General features: G+C 53.1%; 2 protein-coding genes across 2 annotated transcripts; both read left to right on the top strand.

Moving 5' to 3' along the window:
- Positions 1 to 1,834: 1,834 nt before the first annotated feature.
- On the top strand, positions 1,835 to 6,048 carry LOC126028662 (vomeronasal type-1 receptor 4-like). The gene is made up of 2 exons (XM_049787600.1): positions 1,835 to 2,734; positions 5,626 to 6,048. The coding sequence occupies exons 1-2, from the start codon at positions 1,835 to 1,837 to the stop codon at positions 6,046 to 6,048; spliced, it is 1,323 nt and encodes a 440-aa protein (XP_049643557.1).
- A 74-nt stretch (positions 6,049 to 6,122) lies between these two features.
- PPP2R1A (protein phosphatase 2 scaffold subunit Aalpha) lies at positions 6,123 to 14,592 on the top strand. Its single transcript, XM_049787022.1, has 15 exons — positions 6,123 to 6,262; positions 8,147 to 8,237; positions 8,492 to 8,592; positions 8,925 to 9,157; positions 9,482 to 9,629; positions 9,705 to 9,860; positions 10,140 to 10,254; positions 10,344 to 10,414; positions 10,721 to 10,855; positions 12,267 to 12,440; positions 12,524 to 12,584; positions 13,067 to 13,221; positions 13,758 to 13,900; positions 13,987 to 14,078; positions 14,165 to 14,592. Exons 1-15 carry the CDS (start codon positions 6,185 to 6,187, stop codon positions 14,179 to 14,181), a joined length of 1,770 nt encoding a protein of 589 aa, XP_049642979.1. The 5' UTR covers positions 6,123 to 6,184; the 3' UTR covers positions 14,182 to 14,592.
- Positions 14,593 to 14,798: the final 206 nt, after the last annotated feature.

Below are 14,798 nucleotides of genomic sequence, written 5' to 3'. Positions count from 1 at the left end.
AACAGGAAAAGTTGGTGAGTTTTCTATGTTTACATTTGAACATTAGAATCTAAACGTATTTTGTGAAGAATGCAGAGAGGGAAATATTTTGGATAAGGGGATTCTTTAAAGACGCATTGGACTCACTGGGAGGGGCTGAGCTGTTATATTAGGTGGGTCTTCTTACCATTCTAATTCTGAAGCCATGGCATTTTATATTCTTAGTCTCCATTATGAAGAGACTCTATGCTTAGCATTATGGAGACAGCTTAAATGAAAAGTAGTATAATATTTTACATTTTATATAAATTATCTGGCTCAAAATAATTTTTATATATTTTTTTAAACTTTATTTTATTGATTGATTGCTTTTGGCGCCATACCCAGTGGTGCGCTTGGCCCTGCACTCAGAAATCGCCCCTGGCAGGCTTGGGGACCATATAGAATGCCAGGAATCGAACTGGATCCCTCCTGGGTCAGCATGCAAGGCAAATGCCTTACTGTTGTGCTATCTCTCCAGCCCCAAAATAAATTTTTTGGTTGTTTTGTTTTGTTTTGGGCCTACTGCCAGTGGTATTGAGGGCTTACTTCTGACTCTGTGCTTAGGAATCATTCCTGGTAGAGTTTGGTGGGATAGTAAGGCTTATTGGGGATTAAATTTGGGTAGTCTTCCAAAAAATGTGGGTGTGGGTGGGTGGTAGAGAAATAGCATGGAGGCAGAGCAATTGCCTTGCATGCAGAAGAACAGTGGTTCAAATTCCAGCATCCTATATGGTTTCCTGAGCCTACTTGGAGTGATTTCTCAGCATAGAGCCAGGAGTAACCCCTGAGCACTGCCAGGTGTGACTCAACATCAAAAAAAAAAAAAATTGAGGGGTAGTCTGTCCAAGTAAGCACCCTGCCCTGGGTTATATCTCCATCTCTCTTTCAGGCTCAAATTTATCTTGTGATATATCTGTTGTGTACAGTATTTTATATATCTTGCATTAAGGATATTGCAAATTCTGGGATTTTTTTGCTGACAGTTTGACGTGCTCAGATACGACTAAATAGGTTTGTCAAAGACCAGAAATAATTAAATGCTGTTTTGACCCTGTACATCTAATCAATCTTCCTGTCCAATTTCTGTGATTGTTGCACTTCTGCTGCTTGAGTTTAAGAAAATGAACCTTCCCATGTGTCCTAATGTTGAGCTATTTTTCACTCAATTCATTCCTCAGGAAGCAGCAGTTAAAGCTGTGGCATATCAAACCAAAACCTTGGATTTAGGTTTTAAAAGATTTATCTGACGTGGAAATTTGCCTTAAAAATAAGCCTTCTAAAAGAAGTAGAAAGTAGTCATTTCCAACATATACAATAAGTTAGTTGTAAATATCACCAAATCAAATTTATAGATTTCATTCGTGAACTAGATTTGGTGATGGCTCAGTGGAGAGCAGAGCTGAGTAGAAATTTGGAGTGTGTGGATTGTGATCCTATCTTTCTTCCATCCCAGATAGACAAAACTTCCTTTGTAAACTTTAATAAAGTGGAAATGCCCACCAAACACTTAGATCTCTGTGCCTGTGTCATCTCTCTTTTATAAGGAATGTCTTCATGACTGAGAAAATGTGGGTAGTAACAAAACCTGCAGGAAGTTCATGCTAAGTCCTCATACAGTGACTATGTTTTTATTGACTCTTCCTTCTAATCTGGGAAACTTCACAATGATAGAAGGGCTGCAAATGCCATAGCAGGAGAAGCTGAAATGGGGAGACAGGATTGCAATGGACCTGATACACGTGGCCTGGGCCAAATATTCCCATGCAGGGTCCTGGAGCTCAGAAGGTAAGTGTCCATCCTTAGATGCATCACAATGAATACCAGAGATTTAGTAGTAGGAATGATCTTCTTATTACAGACTGTATTTGGAACCCTGGGGAATTTCTTTCTTCTTTTTTATTATTTCTTCCTTCCCATCGCAGGATGTCGGCTGAGGCCCATAGATTTCATTGTCAAGAATCTGATTGTAGCCAATTTCTTGGTACTGTTCTCAAGTGGAATCCATTCAACCATGGAATCTTTTGGGGTGTTTCAGAACCTCAGTGACCAAGGGTGCAAGTTTCTCCCCTACATTCGTGGGGTTGGCCGGGTTATGTCCATTGGGACTACCTGCCTCTTGAGTGTCTTCCAGGCCGTCACCATCATTCCAAGGAGCTCCAGATGGGCAGTGATAAAAGACAAAGCTCCCAAGTGCATTGTCCCTTCTGTTGTCCTGTGCTGGATGGTCAGTGTGCTAGTGAATGTCATTTACCCTGTATTCATGTCTAGTAGTTTGGGTATCAATAAGACCTCCAGTGCAAAAAAATTTGGGTACTGTTTCTCTGTCTGTCATGATCAAATCATGGACTCAATGTATGCTGTGTTGCTCTCCTTCTCTGATGCGATATTTTTTGTGGTCATGCTCTGGGCCAGTGGGTCCATGATTCTGATCCTATACAGGCACAAGCAGAGAGTCCAACACCTTCACAGAAGCAGCATATCCTCCAAATCCTCCCCCGAGTCCAGGGCCACCCAGACTATCCTCTTTCTGGTGAGCACTTTTATCTACTTTAACATTATTTCCTCCATCTTCCATATTGCTTTGGCTGTCTTCAATAATCCCAACTGGTTCCTCTTAAACATCAACGCAGTGATCACTTTGTGTTTCCCAACCATCTGTCCTTTTCTGCTTTTGAGTCGTGTGTCCAGTGTGTCCAGACTCTGTTCTATGTGGGCAAGGAAAAATACCCATCCTAATTCTGTGATAAAAATGTAAAGTGTTCATTGGGTCATGTACTCTTCATCTTCTAAGACACCTTCACCTTCTGTACACGTAAGAGTGAATGGTGAGAAATGGTACACAGGACATATGGCAGACCTCATTCAAAATTACTAATATGGAGCCGGAGAGATAGCACAGTAGTAAGGCATTTGCCTTGCATGCAGAAGGAAGGTGGTTTGAATCACGGCATCCGATATGGTCCCCCGAGCCTGACAGTGGCGATTTCTGAGCATAGAGCCAGGAGTAACCCTTGAGTGCTGCTGGGTGTGACCCAAAAAACTAAAAAAAAAAAAAAATTACTAATATGTTATTACTATAGTGTAATAAAGTATTCTCTAAACCATGCATACATTGTTTTGTGGTGAAGTATGTGGTGAATATGCAGACATTGTTCAGTTGAGGACTTGAGAATTTTATAGTGATCCCCAAGTTTTGAAGCTATTTGATGTTATTATTACCAAAATGTGTTAGGTTGAGGCAGGAGCATTAATATTGGAGATATTGCATTTGTCTTGCAGGTACCCAACCCAGATTTAATACTAGGATCCCATATGTCCTTCTATTCTCCCCAGGAATAATTCCTGAGTTCAGAGCCAGGAGTAACCCCTAAGCATTTCTGGATATGACCCCAAAAGCACACACACACACACACACACACACACACACACACACACAAAATGTTAGATTTGTGTCTTTCAGTCTACCACAATAAATTTCCTGAAGAATAAGTAGGCTTGGGAGTTGAAAAGTATGTGAGAATAGAAAGGGAAGTGTTGGGTCATTTCTGAAGCTGAAACAAGTAATGCTCAGGTGGGATTCAGATGGTGATTATAACTTTTGGAAGCCAGTTATGTTTGATACATTTATCCTTACAGAGGTGTGGTGACTTATATGATAGGTATTGTTAGGAATGGAGAAGACCATTGAGTGACATTTCTGGTCATCTTGTCTAGATGAAGGAGGAGTGGAAAACTAAAGAACGCATAAAATTGCATTTTAGTCTAGTTGGGGGAATCCGTCGGGGTGATCCCTGAGTGCAGGGCCTGGGGTAAGGCCTGGACACTGGTTGTTATGGCCCAGAAAAGAAACTATCAGTGAAAAATAAAAAAAAGGCTGAAACAACAAATGCTGTTGTCGATGCAGAGCCAAGGCAATCACATGTTGGTGAGGGTGTGAACGGGTTTCATTTCTCTCAGTTTTTTATTACTGGAAAACAGTATAAAGTAGGACAGGAACAATAGCATAGTGATGAACGTACTGGCCTTAAATGTGCCTGATCATCTTCAATCCCTCAAACCCCTATGGTCCAGTGCCACACCAGGAGTGGTCTCCGAGCATACAGCCAGGAGCATCATCAGTTGTGACCCCAAAATAAAACAAACTAAAATAACAAACTATCCTATGAAGTAGCAGTCCCACTCCGTATCTATCCAAAAAACACAAAACACTAATCTATGCATAGTGTTCATTGCAGCACTATTTACAATGACCAAGGACAGGAAACAACCCCACGTTTGTAAAGACAGTGAGTCCATCATATTCCACAGTGGATTACTACCCAGCTAGGAGGAAAGATGAAGGTGCAGCATTGGTTTACAGCAGAACTGGAACTGGGGTAAGAATGGGGATGGGGATGGGGTTGGGGGGGGGGCATTTCACACTCAATGGAGCCAGCACACTAATTGGTTTCCCTCATAAGTGGGACACAAAGATGCATCTTAAGGGTTCAGATACAGAACTTGAGGTTGCCTAATCGGTTTAGAGAGAAGACTGAAAGGAGTGAAAGACATACCAATGTCTGCTAATAGACATTTGGAAGAAGAGTGAAATGGTGCTTCTAAAACACATGGCCTCCTTAAGAGAACTTGTCTTGAATAATAAGAATGTGTGTTCTCCATTACCATGGCTAAATGGAAGAAGAAACAGGAATGAGATTTAGATATGAAAAATAATTGCTGGGCCCGGAGAGATAGCACAGCGGCGTTTGCCTTGCAAGCAGCCGATCCAGGACCAAAGGTGGTTGGGTCGAATCCCGGTGTCCCATAGGGTCCCCCCATGCCTGCCAGGAGCTGTTTCTGAGCAGACAGCCAGGAGTAACCCCTGAGCAACGCCGGGTGTGGCCCAAAAACCAAAAAAAAAAAAAAAAAAGAATTGCTGGGTGCTTGCCTTGCACACAGCCGATCCAGGATGGATGCTAAGAACAAACAACAATATGGCTCTATCTTGCACATTCAATTAACTGCCAGGTAATGAGAGCTAACCACTAAAAGCCTTGAACGAATTAAGCAAAAATATGAAAATACCTTGAATGGTGTACTACCCTGCTGTTAAACTTACAATGTGGGCAGCGCTGAAAATTGCCTGATAGCATCAGCTTACTAATACTTTAAGAAAGGTTGGGAGCCTGTCCCAGAGTGCATTTTTCAGCCAGAGGGAGGCCTGAGTTACCTCCTCAGCATCCCTTGTTCCCTGCAGCACTACCAAGGAGCAGTCAGTCAACAAGCACTGTGTGTGGGGTCAAAACCAAAAATTAAAAGTCTTACTTTAAAGCCCCCCCCCAAAAGGAATGGAATGTGTGTGATATGTTGGAATGGCTCCAAATTCCCTGTTGAAAGGTTAAAAGGAAGGTGGGAGAAATGAGCTTGGATCACGTACAAGGTCCTTTATTGTTTTGTTTTGTTTAGTTCTTGGCGGGGGGGGGGGTCACTCCTGGTGCTCAGGTGCACTGAGCCTCATGGCGGGGTTCAGGGATGATGGAGATGGAATGATAGAATGGATAGATGGATGATGGGAGATGGAACCCGGGTGCATGCAACAGGCCCTTGAATACCATCCTTCGCTAGGCCTTGGCATACGGAGGCATCAATCGCACAACTCTTTCTTTCCCCTGCACAAAAAGCACCAAGAACCTGCCAGTCGGGTCTCAAGCTCAGCCTCTTGCCAAAACTCGCATCCCTACATCCCTGCATCTCCACCCCCGCCCGTCATCCGATAACGTCAGGCAGCATCCCTCCCGACACATGCGCAGAGGCTTCCTTCAGGACTCCCTTGAAGGGCAGGCGGTGCCTCCTCTCTTTCCTGCCCTCTCATTGGCCGGCAGCGCCTGCCCGTCACGGCCGTCGTTAGTGGCGCCGAGGGCGGGCGCAGTCTCAGTCGCTAGGCGACGCGCGCTTCCGCTTCCTCTCCTCCGTCGGGTGACCAATAGCGGCGCGCGGTGGGCGGGACTTGGCGCCCGGCTGACCAAAGAGACGCGGCTCGGTCCATGAGGGCGGGCCAGCCCCTGCCGAGTGGCTCCGGCGGCCCCACGCTCTCCGGCTCCGCCCCCTCCGGCCGGCCCCGCCCCTCCGACCCCGTTTCAACACGGCGCTGGCCGCAGTCTGACAGGCACGGGACGGAGCCAAGATGGCGGCGGCCGACGGCGACGACTCGCTCTACCCCATCGCGGTGCTCATAGACGAGCTTCGCAACGAGGACGTCCAGGTGCGGAGGCCGCGGCGGGAGACTCCGGGAGCGCGACGGGCCCGGGGATGGGGGGGGGGATCCGTGCGGGCGCGGGCGGCCCTCCCTCGCGAAGGCGCCCTGGCGTTCCCCGGGGAGTGGCGGAAGCGGCTTTGGCCAATCAGCGTCTAGTTCTCCTGCCGCCGGCTCGCCGGCCCCGATGAGACGTCCCTCGCTATTGGCTGCCGACCCGCCGAGGGGGCGGAGCGACGGCGAGTCCCGAGGGTCCCGGGCCCGGCCCCTGCGCGCGCGCGCTGCGGCCTGGGCCTCGGGCACCCCCAAACCCACCCAGGCCCAAGTGGGCTCACTGGCGCGTGGCTCCACCGGGACGGTGGGACCTATGCAAGGTTCTACAATCTTGGGGGCCGCGGGGAAGCCCCTTCCCCCAGCTGGGGAGTCGCTTTGCAAATCTTACTGTGAATTCCCAAGGTTTTGGGGAGCTGCTGGGGGGGGGCTGTCTAGCTCGATTTAGGATGCTGGAGCCCCTTCCCCCCAAGAAGGCTCCTCTTCCCGGGGAATGGCACTGCCCCAGAACCCCCCAACCCCCAGTCTGCTTGGGAGAATGAGGCCCAAGCTTTGGGTGACCTTGTACCCCCTCTGCACCCCGGTTTTCTTTCCAATTCAGGCCAGGCAGGGCTTCCCTGGCTGCTTGGGGAGGGTGATCCCCGTTTTCCTGGAGCCCTTGCAATTTCAGGTGGGAGGTGGCAGGGCTGCTTGAGGGTTAGGGAAGGAGAGAATTGATGTTTTTATGGGGGTCCCCGTTTCTGCACCTCACTGTCAGCGCCACAAAGTGCACCATAGCTCCTGTCGCACTCCCATGGCCTCCCCCCTTGCAAGGTCCCTGCACCACTCACTCACCTCAACCCTCCTGACTCTTCACCATGGTTCCTTCACCCTGACCCATCACTCACACCCTCCCATGCCCCCCCCTTCTTGCCCCCATATCAGCCAGCAGCGTGACCCCCAAACACCATGCTGAAAGGCCCAGGTCTTGGATCTCCCATGCCAGCCGCCAGCTACTCCTGTCCTTCCCCTGCCACTGGCCACTTCTCAGAACTCCTTGTCTCCATGGCCTGATTGTGGGGATCTTTCTCTAGGCCCAGGGGAAGGAAAGACACCAACATCCAGCCCCCAGGACACAGGATAGAAATAGGCAGCCCAGAGAATATTCCTTCCTTTTCGGTCCCCAGACTCAAAGGGGATTTGAACCACCTGCAGCCTGGGGCCCCGGGCTCAGATGGGTTCTCTCCTGCCCCTGGAATCTCCGGCTTGGTTTTGTTTTTATTCTGGAAGCAAAGCTGGCTCTGTATTCAAAAGGGACCCTCTGGTGACACTCTGGGGGAGCCACATGTAGTGGTGGGGATGGAACTAGGGTGGCAAGAGGGGGTACAGCCCTGTCCCATCTGTCTCTTTAGACCAGATGGTCAGATTTGCTTCCATCCTCTGAAGCTGCTCTTTGGGACCAGGCCTTGAGCTGCCAGTTTTTGGGAGCATCACATCTGGGAACTTAACAGGTCATCCAACGAGTGGCTCCTGACTCACTCCCCAAACCTGGGCTCTGTCCACAGCGCCTCATCTCTGTATGACTTTTCGGGGGCAGGGAGCAGGGCGCTACAGATCCATGGTAGGGTCTTTGCCAGCCCAAGAGGCTGAGTGTTCGGAGCAAGTGGCACAGGGTACTCGGGGTACCCTGAGGACTCGGGGAACTTTTCTAGAAGGGCCTTCCTGGCATCACAGCTTCCCTGGGCCTCCCTCCCAGTCGGGGTTCCCCGGCTCCAGACCACAGGGCAGTTACCCCAAATACAACCTCCATCCTCCACATTGGGCTCACTACATTCTCGCCTCCTTGTTTGCCTCTTCCCTCAGCTTCGCCTCAACAGTATCAAGAAACTGTCCACCATCGCCTTGGCCCTGGGGGTCGAACGCACCCGCAGTGAGCTTCTGCCCTTCCTCACAGGTACAGTGCGGGTCCCCTTTCAGTGCAAGGCATCTGCGGGCGGGAGCAAGACCTCGGGGACAGAGCCTGGCCCTGGAAGGCAGGAGCTGGGCCATGGGGCTTAGAATGTCTGGTCTGCGAGAAGCTAACCCAGTGGGAAGGGGGGTGGGGCAGAGTAGCATTTGTGGGGGGTGCTGCTGAGAAGTAGGAAAGTGACCGTTGCGTGGGAGCAGAGGGGAGACCCTGGACTGAGCCACCTGCCCGCCCGCCCACAGACACCATCTACGATGAGGATGAGGTGCTCCTGGCGCTGGCCGAGCAGCTGGGCACCTTCACTACGCTCGTGGGGGGCCCCGAGTTCGTGCATTGTCTACTGGTGAGTGGGGGGGCATCCCTGCTAGGAGCATATGGACCTCCTCCTAGCCCCAGTCCCGGGTGACATTTGCTTCAGACAGACACTGTCTGGCGGGGCTGGCACCCCCTGGCACCTTCAGAACTCGGGCCTGCAGTCAGGACACGCATGTGTCTGTTGCCCAGGATCTGCCCCACCCCACTCCCATGCCATCTGCCTTGTGGGGCTCTTGTAGCCCTCTGGAGCTGACCTGGACGGGGCGGGCCAGGGGGCCGAAGGGGCTGGCTGGTACCTGCGGGGTCACTCTCCCAAGCCCTTTGTGCCCTGAGCCCCCTTTCCCGTGCCCCGTGCCTTAGCCGCCGCTGGAGTCTCTGGCCACGGTGGAAGAGACAGTGGTGCGTGACAAGGCAGTGGAATCCCTGCGCGCCATCTCCCACGAGCACTCGCCCTCTGACCTCGAGGCCCACTTCGTGCCACTCGTCAAGCGGCTGGCAGGGGGTGACTGGTTCACCTCCCGCACCTCGGCCTGCGGCCTCTTCTCCGTCTGCTACCCCCGCGTGTCCAGCGCTGTCAAGGCTGAGCTGCGCCAGTGAGTGCCTTGCACCCTGCACCCCAGTACCCCCCAACCCTTAGCCCAGCCCTGTGACCTAGCTCAGATCTGCCTGGGGCTCGGGGTCCATCTCACTTTGGGAGTCTTCATGGTAGGAGACTTGGGAGGGAGGAGAGACTAATGACCAGGCCTTGGCCTTTCTCTGGGCCCCACTCTGAGGTTCCAGCCCCCTGAAAGTAAAGCCCTGACCCCTCCGCAGTGCCTCAGCCCAGATGTATTCTGGGGATCCCTACGACCCACTTGCTGGGACTCCACAGAAGCGCCCTCAGGCTCTGGCTTCACCCCCCGCTCCCCCGCCTGCAGGTACTTCCGGAACCTGTGCTCAGACGACACCCCCATGGTGCGGCGGGCCGCAGCCTCCAAGCTTGGGGAGTTCGCCAAGGTGCTGGAGCTGGACAACGTGCGGAGCGAGATCATCCCCATGTTCTCCAACCTGGCCTCGGACGAGCAGGTGGGGTCCTCCCTGCTGCACCCCAGCCCAGCCCCGCCCCACCACACCTCGCCCTGCTGACCCGCTTCTCTACAGGACTCGGTGCGGTTGCTGGCAGTGGAGGCGTGCGTGAACATTGCGCAGCTGCTGCCGCAGGAGGACCTGGAGGCCCTGGTGATGCCCACGCTGCGGCAGGCGGCCGAGGACAAGTCCTGGCGTGTCCGATACATGGTGGCCGACAAGTTCACGGAGGTGCGCAGTGGGCGGGCAGGACTCTTCCTCCGGGGCCTCTTTGCTGTCCGCCTAGGAGGGTGGGAACAGTGGGGCTGCTGGGGTACCCTGGAACCCTCCCCACCACCCCAGTTAGCCCAGCAGCACGGGGTACTTCAAAGCCCCAGAGAGGAAACTGAGTGTCCTATAGGCTTCGAGACCTGTTGCAGTCAGACCTTTACCCTGCTCTGGGGAACCCCCACTCTGGCTTTATGTTGTGCTGTGGGATCCCCTCACCCCTGGCGCCCTTCCCGTCTGCAGCTCCAGAAAGCGGTGGGGCCCGAGATCACCAAGACAGACCTGGTCCCCGCCTTCCAGAACCTGATGAAAGACTGTGAGGCCGAGGTGAGGGCTGCAGCCTCTCACAAAGTCAAAGGTCAGTGTTGGCTAGCAGAGGGGTATGGCGCTCTATGGAGGCTTGGGGGACGCCACCCCCGACTCATCCCTGCCGTGTGGCCCCTGCAGAATTCTGTGAAAATCTCTCAGCCGACTGCCGGGAAAACGTGATCATGACCCAGATCCTGCCCTGCATCAAGGTACTGGGCAGCAGGGCTGCGGGGCACACCTGTCTCCCAAGCCCAGGGGCATGGCAGGGTGGATGCACCCAAGGAGCTTTGAGGAGGGTATCCAAAATGATAGCACAGCTGGGAGCGTGTTTGCTTTGCATGTGGCTGACCCAGGTTCGATCTGCGGCATCCTAAAAGGTCCCCTGAGCACTGCCAGAACTGATTTCTGAGTGTAGACCCAGGAGTAACTTCTGAGCACCGCCTGATGTGCCCCTCAAATTAGAGAGTTCTGTGGGAGAAACAGGCGAGGGACTACAGCATCATCTCATTCCATAGGAGCTGGTGTCTGACGCCAACCAGCACGTGAAGTCGGCGCTGGCCTCGGTTATCATGGGGCTGTCCCCCATCCTTGGCAAGGACAACACGGTCGAGCACCTCCTGCCACTCTTCCTGGCTCAGCTGAAGGACGAGGTAAGGACTGGGGGACGGAGGGGAAGAGTCGGGCACTGAGAGACCAGCTGAGGGGGGAGAGTCAGTGATTTTGGACCCTCAGACCAGCCCAGGTGGGAGAGACGGTGAGTTTGGGTCCTCAGAAGACCATTCAAGGAGAGCCCTGGGGCTCCAGATTCCAGACTCTTAACTGTTGGCATCCAACCCCTGCTTCAGGCACCTGGGTTCCACCATGAGGCTCAAAAATAGTTTCTCCCTGAGTAAATGATCCTGAATAGAGTCTATAGTTGATCCCATGACAATATACTCCAATGGCAGAGAAACTCCATAACTCTTAGGCCAAGTGAATTCCTTTTCGAATGACCCCAATATTTACTGTGCCAGGGCAGGAGGGAAAAAAAAAAGCAAAAAGCACAAAACATTGTCTATTTTTTATATATTATTTTTTATCTTCATTTATTATTATTATTATTATTATTATTTACCTATGTATTTTTGGTCGATTTCTTTGTTTTGGTGTGGTTATTGAAGCTGTTGCCCCCATTTATACTTACTTTTTTTTCTCTTCTTTTCTTTCTTTTTTTTTTGTTTTATTTTTGGGTCACACCCGGCAGTGCTCAGGGGTTATTCCTGGCTCCAGACTCAGAAATTGCTCCTGGCAGGCACAGGGGACCATATGGGGCGCCGGGATTCAAACCGATGACCTCCTGCATGAAAGGCAAACGCCTTACCTCCATGCTATCTCTCCAGCCCCTTCTTTTCTTTTCTTTCTTTATGTGCTCTGCCATGTTTCTTATCTCAAGACCGTGGCAGTTTTTTTTTTTGTGTGTGTGTGTGTGGTGCTTATCGTTATTGTTGGAGTCCTCACTGGATATTTGACACTTCTTTTTGTACTGGTGGAGTGTTTCACCTTCTTTTTCTCCTTCGTCTCTCAAACCGATGATGAGAGCCTCTAGAAGAATTCCGCTTATTTTTGGCATATTAGACTTTTACCCCAGTTTATTTACTTTTCTCTTTTTCAAACAAAACCACGTAACTTGAACTAGCTAGTCCTGCCCCCCAGTTAGAGGGGAAAATAAGGGAGGCACCAGGACCAAAGAGGTGCAAGACTACTAAGTAGTAGGCTAGGTACAGAGGGGACCACATATTCTGGCAGCCCTGGGGATGATGGAAGAGCATATGGGAGGTAGGACAAAAACGGAGGTGTAAGGAGGACAAATTGGTGATGGGAATCCCCCCTGATTTTATGTAAATATGTACCTAAAATATTATTGTCAACAATATGTAAGCCACTAAGATCAAAGTAAAAATTATATTAAAAAAAAAAAAAAGAAAAGAAATAGTTTCTCCCTGACGGACCCACATTCTGGGGTGTCCGGGCAGGATTGCCTGGGGGCTTCATGAGAGCCCTGAGTGCCCATCTGCCCCGCAGTGCCCCGAGGTGCGGCTGAACATCATCTCGAACCTGGACTGCGTGAATGAGGTCATCGGCATCCGGCAGCTGTCGCAGTCGCTGCTGCCCGCCATTGTGGAGCTGGCTGAGGACGCCAAGTGGCGCGTGCGGCTGGCCATCATTGAGTACATGCCCCTGCTGGCTGGGCAGCTGGTGAGTGGGCAGCATCCCCACAGGGCCAAGGGAGACCCCGACACCTGCCCAGGCCGTGATGGGATTTCTCACATCTCCCGCAGGGGGTGGAGTTCTTTGATGAGAAGCTCAACTCCCTGTGCATGGCCTGGCTCGTGGACCACGGTGAGTGTTGGAGAGTGGTTGGGGTGCATCCTGGGGAACATGAGGGCCCCCAGCTCACCCCCATAAACCCCAGTTGATTTCTTACCCAGGCTTCTTTATTTTTTTTTATTTTTGGTTTTTGGGTCATACTCAGCAACACTCGGGTTACTCCTGCGCTCAGAAATCCCTCCTGGCAGTCTTGGGGGACCCTATGGGGTGCTGAGAATCAAACCTGGGTCTGTTCTGGATTGTCCGCATGCAAAGCAAATGCCATACCGCTGCACTATCGCTTCGGCTCCTTACCCAGGCTTTTTGTGAGACTCACTCATTGTCTTGCTCCTCTGAGCACTAAAGAGTGAGCCCCCTACTGAGGTGGATAGCAAGGCCTGTATGGCCATGCTAGGGGGTCTGGAGGGGGGGCCTTGGAATGTAGTCACTGGGGAGTCACTCCTCTTTCCTGAGATTGTCTTGCTCGCCCTCCTCCCTCCCGCACCCCACCCCAGTCTACGCCATCCGCGAGGCGGCCACCAGCAACCTCAAGAAGCTGGTGGAGAAGTTCGGCAAGGACTGGGCCCATGCCACCATCATCCCCAAGGTCCTGGCCATGTCGGGGGACCCCAACTATCTGCACCGCATGACCACGCTCTTCTGCATCAATGTGAGCAGCTGGAAAAGTGGGGGGCCGGGGTCACCCTGCAGGGGAGGGAAGTGACCTGGCGTCTGCCTCAGGCCTGATGGGCACTGCAGACAGAGCCAGCACCAGCCTCTGAGCACCGAAGCGTGAGACTCCTCCAAAGAAGTAGGGCAGCAGAGGGCCCTCTGGGACTAGAGCGACCCGAGAAGTGCAGACCAGAGCTGACAGCTGTCCTGAGTCAGGCCCGGGCGGGGCTTCTGCAAGGGGAGAGCTTGTGTCACCCGCTACTCACAGTGCAGCCTGATTGCCAGGCTGGTTCCTCTGCTTGAGTGTGGGTGGCACAGGGCTCCAGGAAGTACTCTCGCCTACTTCCTCACAAGTGCTCCCATGACCAGACACGGGAACACAGGCTGTCAGTCAGAGCGGCCCTGGCCACACACACCAGCCCAAGTTGGCATGGTCACTTCCGGGGCGGGAAGGCCGGCATAAGGGTCAGGGGGGAGCGTGGAGGCCCCACGGGGGCCATGTGTGGCCTGTGCTGACTGTGCCTTGGGGCCCAGGTGCTGTCGGAGGTGTGCGGCCAGGACATCACCACCAAGCACATGCTGCCCACCGTGCTGCGCATGGCCGGGGACCCCGTGGCCAATGTGCGCTTCAACGTGGCCAAGTCCCTGCAGAAGATCGGGCCCATCCTCGACAGCAGGTGAGCCAGGGACCCTCACGGCTCAGGACTGGGCCCCCACACACCCCCGGGTTGCGCCCCCACATCCTTCGTCTCCTCCCCTCCAGCACGCTGCAGAGCGAGGTGAAGCCCATCCTGGAGAAGCTGACCCAGGATCAGGACGTGGACGTCAAGTACTTCGCGCAGGAGGCTCTGACGGGTGAGGGGAGTCGGCTACGGGGGAGAGGGGCGGCAGGGCAGGGCAGGCTGCAGGGCTGACGCCTGTCCCTATCCCTGTCCCCCTAGTTCTGTCCCTCGCCTGAAGGTGGAAGAGGAGCCGATGCCGCCGGTCTCTGATGTCCGCCCTCCGCCCGTCCCTCCGGGGAGACAGTGGGGGGCCTCTAGCGTCCGCCCTCCCCCCTGGTTCTTCAGGGAGTCTCGGAGGAGCCTCCGGCTGCCGCTTCTGTGCATGGTCCGACCCGGCCCCCCTCAGAACGGTTGTTCCTCTCCCTGGCCTGGGACTGATTCCTCACCGCCATCCTTCACCTCTGCCCCGGGGTACAGGGCCTCTGGGAGAGATGCGTGCACCCCTGCACTGGCCCTGCAGCTGTAACAGGCACCCCTTCCCTGCACAACTCCCCTCAGTGGTTTCTGTGTCAATTGTGCTGTTTGGATGTTACTCTTCCTTCCTCACCTTTCTTTTATCAGAAATAAAGTCTTGAAGGCGCTGGTCAGTCCTTGGGTTGCCTGCTTGTGTGGGGGTGCCCTGCGCCCTCCTCTTGGGGGACAGAGCTGCCCCGGGGTGCCCCATAAGTGCAGAAACGGGCAGGTCTGAACTGCATGTCAGCAGGTTGCTGGGGTCTGGGAGGCAGAGGGAACTGTCGAATCCAGACTGCGAGCCGGCTGTGAGGCCCGAGCACTTGGCTGACCTGTGTTCAGC

This window comes from Suncus etruscus, chromosome 14, assembly GCF_024139225.1.
Source record: "Suncus etruscus isolate mSunEtr1 chromosome 14, mSunEtr1.pri.cur, whole genome shotgun sequence".
NCBI lineage: Eukaryota > Metazoa > Chordata > Mammalia > Eulipotyphla > Soricidae > Suncus > Suncus etruscus.
Note: the sequence above shows the minus strand (reverse complement) of the source record. Positions and strands in the feature narration are given on the sequence as shown.

Bases quoted from the DNA above. Each gene is read 5' to 3' on its own strand.
- PPP2R1A (XM_049787022.1), top strand. From the start codon at position 6,185: ATGGCGGCGGCCGACGGCGACGACTCGCTCTACCCCATCGCGGTGCTC. The intron at 10,856-12,266 runs GTAAGGACTGGG...TCTGCCCCGCAG, and splicing joins TGGCTCAGCTGAAGGACGAG to TGCCCCGAGGTGCGGCTGAA. The intron at 12,441-12,523 runs GTGAGTGGGCAG...CATCTCCCGCAG, and splicing joins CCCTGCTGGCTGGGCAGCTG to GGGGTGGAGTTCTTTGATGA.
- LOC126028662 (XM_049787600.1), top strand. From the start codon at position 1,835: ATGAATACCAGAGATTTAGTAGTAGGAATGATCTTCTTATTACAGACT. The intron at 2,735-5,625 runs GCAAGGAAAAAT...ATCCTTCGCTAG, and splicing joins CCAGACTCTGTTCTATGTGG to GCCTTGGCATACGGAGGCAT.